Below are 13,436 nucleotides of genomic sequence, written 5' to 3' on the forward strand. Positions count from 1 at the left end.
CCTGCCCAGCATTCCGACAGCAAAACTGATGTCTGGTCTGGTACAAGTCTGTGCGTACATCAAGCTTCCAACAATAGATGCATAAGGAATTTGTTCCATTTGTTTGCGTTCCAATTCATTCTTTGGACATTGATTGAGACTAAATTTATCTCCCTTCTGAATTGGAACAATACCTGCAGAGCATTTGTCCATTTTGAATCTCTCAAGAACTTTATTAATGTATGCTTTCTGAGACAATCCCAACCATCCTTGTGATCTATCACGAGATATCTCTATTCCGATCACATAGGATGCCTCACCCATATCTTTCATTTCAAAGTTCTTAGAGAGAAACTCCTTGGTTTGACGTAATAAACCAAGATCATTAGTTGCAAGCAAGATGTCGTCAACATACAAAACCAGAATTATAAACTTACTCCCACTGATCTTCAGATATATACATCGGTCAACGATGTTTTCTTTAAATCCAAAAGATGTGACAGTATCGTTGAACTTGAGATAGCATTGTCGGGAAGCTTGTTTAAGTCCGTATATTGACTTCTTCAATTTACATACCATATGTTCCTTTCCGTCAACCACAAAACCTTCAGGCTGATCCATGAACACTTCTTCATCTAAATTCCCATTCAGAAAGGCAGTTTTCACATCCATTTGATGGAGCTCTAAATCATAATGAGCTACCATAGCCATAACAATCCTCAGAGAGTCCTTTTTAGAGACAGGTGAAAAGGTCTCTTTTTAATCAACACCATCTTTCTGAGTAAAACCTTTGGCAACGAGTCGAGCCTTGTGTCTTTCGATATTGCCATTTGAGTCGAGTTTGGTCTTGAAGACCCACTTGCACCTGACTCTTTTACAACCTTCAGGCAATTCAACAAGGTCCCAAACTTTGTTGTGATCCATTGATTTTAGCTCTTCTTTCATGGCGTCTAACCACTTAATAGAATTCTCACTTTCTATGGCTTGTGAAAACGAAACTTGATCATTATCAATTCCTAAGTCGTATTCCGACTCTTGTAGATAAACCACATAATCATCAGAAATAGCGGATCTTCGTTCTCTTACAGATCTTCTTAATGCGACTTCTTGTGGTTCATCTATGATAGGTTCATTTGGTACGACGTCATTCAATGGTGCTTGGTCGTTAATTTGTTGTTCTTGCAAATCATTATCATGGTCAACATGAACAGGAACAACAACTTGAGAAGAAGGTAGAGGCAAAGGTATTTGCACTCTAACTTCTTGGATTTCCACATTACGTGGTTCCAAACTCCCACTGACTTCACCATTTTCGATGAACCTAGCATTACCAGTTTCAACAATTCTCGTACTATGGTTAGGACAATAGAATCGATACCCTTTAGATTTTTCTGGATAACCAATGAAGAAACCACTGATTGTTCTTGAGTCCAGTTTCCTTTCATGTGGATTATAAATTCTTACTTCCGCTGGGCAACCAAAAACATGCAGGTGCCTTAAACTAGGTTTTCTTCCCGTCCACAGTTCAAAAGGTGTCTTAGGAACTGCCTTACTGGGAACCCTGTTCAATAAATATACAGCGGTCTTTAAAGCATGCATCCACAAAGATTTGGGTAAAGAAGAATTGCTTAACATACTCCTAACCATATCCATTAAAGTACGATTACGCCTTTCTGCTACACCATTTTGTTGTGGTGTTCCTGGCATAGTGTATTGAGCACAAATACCACGGCTTTCTAGGAACTTAGCAAATGGACCAGGGCACTGTCCACTTTCATCATATCTTCCATAGTATTCACCACCCCTGTCAGACCTGACAATTTTCACCTTTCTATCTAATTATCTTTCAACTTCATTGACAAACACCTCTAGGGTATCTACCGATTGAGATTTTTCATGCAACAAATAGACATATCCATAACATGAAAAGTCGTCGATAAAAGTGATGAAATACCTTTCTCCACCAAGTGATGGAACGTCAAATGGCCCACATATATCGGTATGTATAATTTCAAGGAGCTGTGAGCTTCTTGTGGCTGATTTCTTAAGTGTCTGTCTTGTGTGCTTTCCCTTAATGCACTCAACACAAACTCCAAGATCGGTAAAATCCAAATTAGGTAGGATATCATTCTTTACCAACCTTTCGATTCTTTCTTTGGATATATGACCCAAACGTTTATGCCACAAGTAAGCAGACGATTCATTAGATAAACCACGTTTAGTACCAACATTATGATGCACGGTTAAAAGAGTTTCAGCAAAAAAGGTATCAAGCTTTAGTTTGTACAAACCATCACAAAGAATACCAGAACCCAAGAAAATATTTTGTTTGAATAAACTGAAACATCCATTCCCAAAATTAAAAGAGTACCCAGCTTTATCGAGTTTAGATATGGAAACCAGATTGCGAGAAACAGAGGGACCATAAAAAGTTTGAAAAAGGTCTAAATGATGCCCAGTGTCTAGGACTAAACGATAGGTTCCAATGGCTTCAACTTGGACTTTGGCTCTGTTTCCCATGAGGATGAATTTTTCATTTTGGCTTATGGTTTGGGTCGTAAGAAATCCCTGCATCGTATTTGAAACATGAGTGGTACAACCAGAATCAAGCCACCAAGTATTATAAGGAACTTCAGCAAAATTTGATTCGAAACATACAAAAGCACTAGGCTTACCCTTTCTTTCGAACCATGCCTTACGTTTTGGGCAATCTTTCTGCCAGTGCCAAGTCTTTTTACAGAACCGGCACGCATCATTGCTTAGTTCCTTCTTGTGGATTTGGACAGATGACTCATTAATCTTTGATAGTCCTTGCTTGCCCTTTCCAGTCTTCCATGGTTTCTTTCTAGCTCCTTTATGACCAACGAGATTGGCAGAATGATTTCCCGATTTCTTAAGCCTCGCTTCCTCTTGAATGAGCATACTTTGTAATTCATGCACATTCCATTTATCTTTCAGAGTGTTGTAATGCACATGAAATGTGCCATACTCAGGAGGTAAGGAATTGAGGATGAACGTTACTAGGAAATTTTCATTCACTTCCATTCCCATGGTCTTCAGTCTTGCTGCAATGTTCTTCATTTCGACAACATGCTCATGCATGGTACGAGAACCATCAAACTTCATGGTGGTTAACCTACCCATTAGTGCCCCAGCCCGTGACTTATCAGCCGAGTCGGACTGAGAGCTTTCTTCCACAAACTTCATAAATTCCTTAGCATTTTCAGTTTTCTTAAATGTGGACTTGATGTTGTCTTCTACAGTCATTCGCATAAACATTAGGCTCAGTCTGTTAGATCTTTCCCAAGCTTTATGGAATGATCTTTGGTCAGCGCCGCTAGCATCAGTTAGAGCAGCAGGTTTCTCACTTAAGAGTGCCGAATCAAGATCCAGAACACTGAGGTGAAACTGAACTTGTTCAGACCATTCAGAGAAATTAAGACCATTGAACTTAATAACAGACATGGCTTGCGACTGAAGAGAAACAGGAAAAGAGGCTGCAAAAATAAATAATAATATATGCTCACACATTAATGCTTTGAGTAATAAACCTAATCCATAATATAGATTCAGAATACGTGAAATAAACATAAGATATACATTGAAGTCACCTTTGGGCAGATCAATAATATATACGATAAGATAAACATAAATGATGCTAAAATAAATTTTCACATAATAGGTTATTGACATACTTGAATTAGATATATTTGCAATCTTTGGATATACTAAACATACCTAACCTAGCATATCAATTTACCACCATAATGTTCATGAATTATAAAACGAATAATCAACCTTTGGGCGATCCAAAATGTCTTATAACCGTGAACTTCAATTTACTCATGATAAAAAACTTAAAATATCATAATGTCATTTACTTTAAAAGCATCACATAAACATGAGTAATTGAAATTTATTTTCATTGACACCCAAAAAAAACGTTACAATTCGGTCACTTTGGTGACTAACAAATTGATCATAATATGGATATCAAAATAAAATAATTTTATAAAACATTATTCTATAATTATTATCCTTTGGCAATATAAGACTTTATAAAACCATATCACTTTGGTGATCAGGTTTAAACAATAAAATAATTTCAATTTGCCAGGTCATTAAGAAAAAAAAAATGATGTAATATGCATAAGACAAAATCAAACTTCATGAATAAAAGATAATCAAAATATGTCAAATCCTGATATTCACTTAAAAGGAATCTGTTATTCTTAATAGGCAATAAACTAATTAGCCTTAAAATTCAATTTCAATAAAAGGAAAACGTAATACGTACCCTCATCATTAATATACATAAATTGAAGATACGCATATTGAATATCTACTTTTGCACGGGTACTTTCTTTGTAATGCACATCAACAAAACAAGAAAAACATGAAAGAAAAAAAAATATATGAGCATTGACAATTGTAAAAATAAAAGCATCTATCCCACTATGAACATCTACAAAACATCATCAGAGACATGCATAAAGGAAAAACAAACTTGATGCATCATATTACACTCCATGTGTAGATATAGAGTCAATGTGAATTTCTAAGACTACACATGCATATAAAACCTTTTCCTCAAGTCACTGAATATCAATACCCATTATATTTGGACCCAATTAACATAATCGGTGAAAGCTTCTGATAATTCAAACAATGAACACATGACAATAAGAAATCGTAATAGCAGTTGATTCAAATTATTAATTGAACGTACCAAAGCTGTAGCAGGTATAATAATGAGATCGCGTATGCCTCGATCATATCCATAAATCCGAGACATAAACATGAGCGCAAACACATATGGACCAACATAATTTCATCGAGTAATAGCAAAATAAAATAATTCATAAACGGAAAATCACAAGTTTTATAAGCAAGGCTCTGATACCACATGTAAGCATAATTTAAACGATCCTAATTAGCCAAGATCTTAGAACTAGATGATTTTCACAGAACATTAGGGATTGAGAAAACCTACCTCGATCCATGACGAGAGTGACGGTGACGGCAGCGGATGATCACCGGAATTGGTTTCTCTCTCTTGACCTCTTTAGACTTTAGAGCTTTCTTTTGATGGCAGAGAAAACTACGTAATAGGTTGAGAGAGGACCAATCCCTAGGGTTTCACTTTATATAGACCCACCATCAGGGTATAATAGGAATTTACCTTTTAATTAATTAACCAATATAATTTATCTAAAATATTAAACAGATATTGCACGTGGGCCAATACCCACATACAACCCACGTACGGGCCTAGGATATTACGTGGGTTAACATGAATGTGCAAGACATACCCATGTACTTTGGGGGGTTTTATTTTTGGAGGTCTTACGTGTTAGTGTCCGTACACTGGGTGAAAAAAAAGTTACTTCTCTCATCAAATCTGGTGACAGTCTTGATTAAGATGCAACGTGCAGTTTTGAGTTTGTTAGTACTTTTTGAACAAATTTCCTCAACCCCATAATGACCATTCAATTGGGTTAATAAGTAGGGTTATTATTACTGTTTATTACTATATTATTTTAAGTGGGTTATAATATTCAACATTTTGGGCTTCTCAGGTGCTCATCTAACAACTGCTAACTCAGACTATACTTCTATTTATTTAATCTTTTATATGTAATTTGGTTTCCAGGTTTAATTCCTACACGAATTTCACATGAACTCAGCAATAGTGATATAAACTCATGGAAATATTTGGCCACAGTTAATTGCATGTTGAAAACTAGAATTAGAGCTCAGCTCAAATCATATATAGTGATTTTTAGTTAGTGTATATTTTATGGACAATCATGTACCAATCAGAAAGAATGATTGACTTTTATAACATGTTATTAGTTGGATTTTAGGAAGTTGGTTGGAAGCTTGTCAAGTAGTAAAGAAAGAGAGAAATAAGATGAAGAAGGAAAATAAGAAAATACCTCATAAAACATTACTGATTATTTTTTCTTTTGAGAAAACATTATTCTCTTTTTTGAAAGAGATATAAAACACTATTTATTTTGATAGTTTTCACTTTTTTTTTATTACATCTTCTCACCTTTTATTTCATTTTCGATTTTAATGGCTTAGAGAAGGTCAACATAAATAGTTACACGCAAATTTTATTGATTGACATATAAGGTTTTTTTGGCAACAACATACGTACCACAATTTTTAATGTTTCAGACGAAATGAAAACATACGTATTTTATGTATTATGGTCCATTTATATAATGTAAATCCCATTATGAAGTTCAGAGGAAAAAAAAACCCCATTATGAAGGTGATCTAGGCCATTGGAGAGGGTGAAATGGGTAATAGTACATATCATTGATAAGTGCGTGTACCATAAAATTACTCGCTCATAAACATTTATAGGTAATGGTGAATAAAGACATAATAATTGAATTTACAGAAAAAAAGACAAAATAACAGTTGAAATGATTTGGTCCGTTGATATTGTGGAAGATGATAGAGAGTGGGCACGTCCCGTACCGTCGGATGAATTGGAGGACGAACGGTGGGGAGTGTAACTGGACTTGGATCTGATATAAACAAACTGCATCATTTTGGGAGACATGCCCTTCTTTTATTTTGTCTCCGTACATTGCACACTCTTTTGTTTTGTCTCCGTACTGCCATGCCATGTACCAACTAATTAGTTATAACTAATCCACCTCCGATCCATATATTCTTTTCCTTTTTTTTTTAGCTCTCTAGGGTTTTAGTAGTAATTGACTTTAAGGCATACACAATAATTAAACGTAGAGATCATCATTTTATATTCCAGAGGGAATATTTTGCTATAGGCATGTTAAATTGATCCACGAGGGCATAACGCGGCCATTGCGCGTCTTCGTTTCTTTGGAGTTTGGACTTTGTACTTAAATAATAATTTGACCAAATCAATTAAATATATGCATTATGTAGTCGGACGAAAATTGTACATTAGAATAGCGCAATAATTGCTGTGATTCTACTGAAGAAGTCCTACGCCCAATTAAAGCTTGTTGAGTTAGCTATTTCTCATCTTCAACTGTACCTTAATTGTTTGTTAGTACTTAGTATAGTAAATTATCTTGTTGACATCAACATCACACTCTCTTTTGTTTTTGTCCCTGTATTGCCGTATGAAGCTATACTCACTAACCCATAACCGTGAGCATTGTAAAAAATAATACATCAAAATCATAAAATTTCGTATATTTTAACCTCTCGGGTTTTGGTAGTATATATAACTAACTTGTTTCTAAGGCATACAATATATAACTTATATTCCAGTGGGAATATTCTGTTATAAGCCTGTTCAATAATTGAGCCACAGTGCATAACGCGGCCATTGCGCGTCTTCGATTGTTGGATATTTTGTACTTAAATATTAATTTGACAAGATAATATTGAAAATATATGCATGATGTAGTCAGACTGTCAGAGTAAAATTTTACGTTAGAATAGCGCAATAATTGCTGTGATTCTAATGAAGAAGTCCTATGTCCGATTAAAATTATTTCAACTTTATTGTTTTTAAAGTTTGTTGTTATGTAGTTCAGAACAGCCGGTACAATTATTAAATTGAATTTAAATTATAAGAAAGCTTGATTTGCTAATTTATTATTTAAATACTGATTTATTTTGCATGGATCTGAAATTATGAATAAACTTAGCAATTCTTTTATTTATAATTAAATAGTTTAACTTATTTTACCAGTTCAAATTTTAAATGAAAACACCTCCGATAATAAGTTTTATTTGCTAATTTTATTGTTTGAATATTGGAGTAAAGAATATAAATTGAGCAATTACTTACACCCTAGTTTTATTTGGGAAAAAGTTAAATTTTTTGAGATACTTATTTGGATAGTCGCATGTAGAATAATACTTGTATAGCAAATCAATTTTTTTTTTTTTAAATCATTTTAAGAAAGTAATCAATGTTTTCATCTTTTATAGCTACCTACTTTAATATATCTGTTTCATATTTAAACTTAGTTAAAAAAATGTAGCTTGAATTTAATTTCGGTTCTTTATATATTTTTAAAAAAATTGAGAAACCGTGGGTAGTTTGTGACACCTTAAGTTTCAAATGGCTTAATAGAGGGTTAGTCTCAAGATAAATATTGGTTTTAATAATTAAAAAACTTGAGAATATCAACGTTAAAAAAGTTACTGAAATAAAATTCTAACAAAGTAATAAAAACACTGTTAATAAAATTAACATATAATAGGATTCACCTCTGCCTAGATTCATTCAACAGCCAATGTATCTTAATAACGTGAACATGTTATTGTACTAGTCAATGTATAGGAACGAGACAAAATACACTTTTGTAAAGACAGTGGTGATCGCTTAACTAAACAAGCTTGTACGAAATGCCATCAGACACAGTTCTAAGCCATCATTTTTAAAATTAAAATGATTAGCCGAGCTATCAATCATGAGAGTAAAAATCATATTTGAAATGGGCGAATATTGATGTTTGACTTTTTTTTTATCATTTTAATTTCAGTCGAATTTTCCTTTACCACGAAACTCTTGCAAGCATGCGCATACCATCAATAATTGTATTTTAAATGAGAAATATTGTTGACAGCGAGAAGAGAATTGTTGACGGCGAGAAGGTCTTGGAAAACGTCACATACTTCCGATATATTCAAAAATATATTATGTATATAGATATTAGTTTAGTTTGGAGATTATACGAGGTTGAAATTCGAACCTTAATTGCGCCAAATAATCTTTTATATGTAATGCACCCGTAATTACGTACCTCATTAGGTTATAAACTTCACTTAGAATGATAAATGAGTTAAACGCTATAAAAATAAAAATTATATATTATAAAAAATAATCCGAAGATTTAATCTCATATATAAACTTTTTTCATTTGGCTTAATTTATCATAAGATATAGAGCAGCAAATATATTTAAATGAATGGTAATTTAATTTATAAACTTTTTTCATTTGGCTTTATCTACTATAAGATAGTAACGAATATCTAATTTAAAGTATAAATTTATAAATAACTAAGCCATATTAAATTTATTGTTTGCAAAATAATCAATGTCTAATGTAATGTATAAACTTTTGTAACCGCTCGACTTGTGAATTTGAATAAAATGGACGAGTTTTAATTCAAATTCTTGTTGCATATGAGACGTCCTTAAATTTTAAATATCTTGGAATATGATAATATATAAGGTCGATGAAATTTCGGAATGAGAATATTCGAGTAATCCAATATTATTATTCGAAACATACTCGGAGATTTAAAAAAAATCTCAAGAGTAAAGAATGAATTCCGAAATCCCTTAAATATATTCAAAATAACGAGAAATAATAATAATTTTCTCGGTTATTTTTCAAAATTATTTTTAATTAATTAAGGACAGGATTGTGAGAGTTTATTTTGAAAGGACTTATATGCAATATTTTGAAGGACGAAAGTGAAAGAAAAAGAGAAGCTGGGGTTGATTTGAGAGAGTTGTGGCAGGAGGGGATTGGTCCACGTATGCACGCGTGGCAATAAATGAGGGTGCCACATGGCCACTTTCTCCACAAATCCTTGCCACCTCACCCTTCTCTCTCTCTTCTCTATTTTCTTCTTCTTCTCCCTTGCTTCACTCGACCGAAACCCACACACGAGCAAACCAGGACAAGCGAAAAAAAAAGAAGAAAAGGAAAAACTCTCGGCCGCTCCTCTGCTCATCGCCGACAACCATCATCACCGCCCTCACCCTCGTTCTTCTTCTTCTCTTCTTCTTCCTCTCCTTCGCGCGCCACCACCCAGCACCGAGCTCCACCGCGCGCTCCGGTCCGAGGAAGCACAGCACCGCCGAGCCCCGACGTCGCCACCGCCACCTCTCACTCGCCTTCCTCTCTCTTCCTCTCCTTCGCGCGTCACCGATCGCTGAGTCATCGCGCGCGCTCCGGGTCGAAGAAGAACGACGCCGCCGAGGACCGCCGTGACGCCGGAGCAAGGGAAAAACACCGGGAAGGACGCGAGAACCCTCCGAGGAAGCTAATCTCACGGGTTAAGGTGAGAATTTCGTTTCCTTGAATGAAAATCTCATGAGCTAGGGTTCTTAGATTCAAAATTGGGGATTTTGGATCCGGATTGAATTCAGTGAAATTGATTGATTTTTATCGTTCATTGAACTCGATTGATGTTGTTTGTAACCTGAATTTGAAGTTTTGATTCGGATTTTTCCTAATTTATCCGAAAATGATGAACTAGGGTTTGAATTGGGGGTTTTTGATTTCGGGTTCGATTTCGGTGCAATTGCTCGGTTTGTTATGTTGTCTGAGCTTGATTATACCTGTGTTTGAGGCTGTGATGATGATGATATTGAGATGTTGAATTGTTTGGTTGAGTATGTTGTTTGGCCGTGTGATTAGTTGGTTTGAAAGCTTGTTGTGGTTGTGATGATGTTGTCTTTGAGTGCTAGTTGGCCGTGTGGCTTGTTTTGGCTATTTTGGTTTGTCTGTTTTGTGGATGATATCTCTGAGCCTCGGTTTGATATGTTGGGATCGTTGTTGTGTTAGGACGGTTCCGGTTAATTGGATTTGTGTTGAGTTCGTTTGTTTGAGTTATGGGTTCGGGTTTTGAGTTATGTGATATCGGAATTTGGTTTTAAGATGTTAACTCGTCGTTGGGTTCCAGGTTTGATTTACAGACATTGACGGACGGACGGGAACCAGACGAGTCGAGAGCGTTGAGATTAGCCTCTGAAGATCTCAAGTTGATAGAGTTATCGAAGTAAAGCTCGATTAACTCGTGAGTTTTAAATCGCTTACAGCGTTTAAATACTCTTATATATGTACTCTCAGTATTTAAATAAATAATTTAGAATTATTTATTTAATAATGTTTATGAATTTAATTTAATTGTTCATTTGGAATTCTCGGTTATTTTTAATTTCGGGTTATTTGATTTATTTAAGACTCGTGATTACTCGTTGAACGTTATCTCGTATCACTCTCGATATGGGATACGCGAGTCTTGAATAAACCTCCGAAAAACCGGGGAATAATAAATTAAATTCTCGAATTCCGAACCGACTCTAATCCCGACAACGAACCCTATTATCTTTAAGTAAACTCGAATCCAATAACTAATGGATGTTCAACTCCGGATGCTAGTTCTTCCGACGTTTCGACAAGCGCCAGGTGCCTCAAGGAACGTGTGAAGCAAGACGTCTTCAGGACTTGTCAAGCGTTCTATCGAACAATTCCGGGTAAGTGTGGAAACATAAGTCAACTACTTACCAAGGGTATAATCCTGTTTGTTTGTGCATTTGTTTGCTAGTAAACAAGAGTAAGTAAAAGCCTAAAATGAATAAACTCGAAAGTTAAGGCTTCGGCCACTCTTGCTTGAAAACTTAGTTCGGGTACGCCCGTTAGGTTCAAACGCTAACTTGAACCAGCCTTGCTTGCTTTGTGTGTGGTTAGACTTCTCTTCTAACTCTAGGAAGTAGGTTAGAATCGAGAGGACGGAAGAGCGATAGACTCTCAAATTCAATCGAGAGTAGAGAGTTCGAAAGTCACATTTCGAGCTTTCAACTTAAAACACTAAACGAGCTTCAAAGGGAAACAATAATTTCTTTCGGGGTTTATCCCGTCACGCTCTTCCGTATATAAGTTTAACGTGTACGCTGCTAGCTGCAGTGTACCCAAACTTTAAACTCGTGTCGGTGGTACTCACAAGTCCCTGACTTGTGCTTAGCGGGCCATGTCGGTCCGTGCGCCGAGTACTCGAAGCAATGGGAGATGGTCGCGCATCGCGAGCTCATTGCTTGCTGGAAGACTCACCGGAAGCTGCCTTGAGCACACCGGGGCGTAGTGGGTGATGGTCGCGGTTCGCGAGCTCACTATGCCAGAGACCAGTGGCGCTGACGTCATGATGAAGGAAGTACCACTAGTGGATCCCAGACATGTGTTAAAACTTAGATCAGTTGACGACTGCTGCTCGAAGTTGAAAACTGGTCTCTAGTCGGACCAGAGGTTATAGCAGTGTGGAGTGTATAACCTTGCGGGACGGCTAGTATTCTAGGATGCGCGCTCATTAGTCACTTTTAGGTGATAGCTGCATCCTGCATTCTTGTTTGCTTGTTCGCACGTCATATGCTTTGCATTAGCTGCTTTTCTTTCATAAGCTAGACTCCCGCTTGCTGAGTCATTCGACTCATAGTTTTATGTCCCTTGGTAATGTAGATAAGGGCAAGGCGGCAATGTAGACGACCAAGAAGGAAACTGAGACGGAACGCGTATCTCTTGACCTACGGGCTATGGGTTCTGGCTCGGGAAGTAGACCTCTATATATAATGTTTTGAATAATATCGACTCTTCCTTAAATAATATCTCGCGTGTATATGTAAAGTCGGGAGCTTTTATGTACATATATATGTATGTATAAGGGTCGATATACGACTTTTAGTTCTAAAAGAAAAACGAAGAATTTCCCGAGATTTCCGATAACCACTTTTGTTGTAAACGTTTCCGCACTTTTAATAATATCGTATTTCATATATTATATGTTTTGTAAATTATGTATTTACTTTAATTGTTTTGTTTACATTATATTATTCATATATGTTATGCTCCCGCTACGTGATGTTGGTTCCGTCGAGTCGCGGCTTGCGGGCGAGGTGACGACGCTCGCGGGTCGTGACAGATTTTGTGGTATCAGAGCCCAGGTTTAGCCGTTTCTGTAGACCTGAGATACATGTTCTGGTTATGGAAAAGTGTTGGAACTTGTGCTGACCGTTGGCCTGTCGTTTTGGCAGGTGGAATGGCTCAAGTGACGATACTATCCTACCCGGAGGCTCTCGCATCTGTTCCTCCTACCGCTCCGACTTTCAGCGGGGTGAGGGGTACACTTACGTGGGTGCGATGGATTGGTACTACCATCGAGTGGATGGACGCCCTTGCTATCCCTGAGATGTTCCGTACTAGTATTGCCACGACGCTCTTGCAGGGACCAGCCTGGACTCGCTGGACCCGGCATGTAGCGCTGGGTAGTCTGTATCGATCATGGGACATGTTCCAGGCCATTATGGGGGCCACTTTTTCAGCCCAGGGGCGCACGGATGAGTGGAACGAGTTCGCTCATGGTTTCTTTCAGCTCGACTTCGAGTCGATCGCTCAGTACGAGGATCGATTTGAGGAGGAGATCGTGACATCTTGCCCCTTTGCTTTGGAGGACCGCCGACAGCAGTTTATCTTTCACCAGGGGTTACGACCCGAGTACAGGTATCCGATGCTGTTGTGTTGCTGCCCGTCTATGGGAGTTCTCCGAGCGCGTTTGGCGTTTATTATTCAGTCCCAGGTAGGATGTTGGATTCCTCCAGGTTACGAGCCTGCCCCGCACCCAGCTTATGCACCAGTACCACCAGCCCAGCCACCTCAGGCGCCGGCACCACCAGCATCGCCGCCGCACGCGCCACCGCCACCGCCACC

The 13,436-nt window shown here is 37.2% G+C and overlaps 1 protein-coding gene and 1 long non-coding RNA gene across 3 annotated transcripts; one reads left to right on the plus strand and one right to left on the minus strand.

Annotated features, from left to right (window-relative positions):
* Window positions 1-2,399: 2,399 nt before the first annotated feature.
* On the minus strand, window positions 2,400-3,126 carry LOC149388578 (uncharacterized). The gene is made up of 2 exons (XM_089624729.1): window positions 2,655-3,126; window positions 2,400-2,547 (listed from the first exon to the last, which is right to left on the minus strand). The coding sequence occupies exons 1-2, from the start codon at window positions 3,121-3,123 to the stop codon at window positions 2,513-2,515; spliced, it is 504 nt and encodes a 167-aa protein (XP_089480855.1). The 5' UTR covers window positions 3,124-3,126; the 3' UTR covers window positions 2,400-2,512.
* A 6,524-nt stretch (window positions 3,127-9,650) lies between these two features.
* On the plus strand, window positions 9,651-12,321 carry LOC149388579 (uncharacterized). 2 transcript variants are annotated; one of them, XR_016300983.1, is made up of 4 exons: window positions 9,651-10,017; window positions 10,642-10,755; window positions 11,121-11,215; window positions 12,192-12,293. It is a non-coding gene; the product is annotated as an uncharacterized LOC149388579 (long non-coding RNA). The 2 variants fall into 2 exon arrangements; XR_016300982.1 differs by lacking the exon at window positions 11,121-11,215 and having other exon boundaries at window positions 12,192-12,321.
* The last annotated feature ends 1,115 nt before the right edge of the window (window positions 12,322-13,436 follow it).

Source organism: Urtica dioica, chromosome 8 (assembly GCF_054948205.1).
Source record: "Urtica dioica subsp. dioica isolate 48M chromosome 8, U.dioica_male_clone48M_v1_H2, whole genome shotgun sequence".
Classification (NCBI taxonomy): Eukaryota; Viridiplantae; Streptophyta; class Magnoliopsida; order Rosales; family Urticaceae; genus Urtica; species Urtica dioica.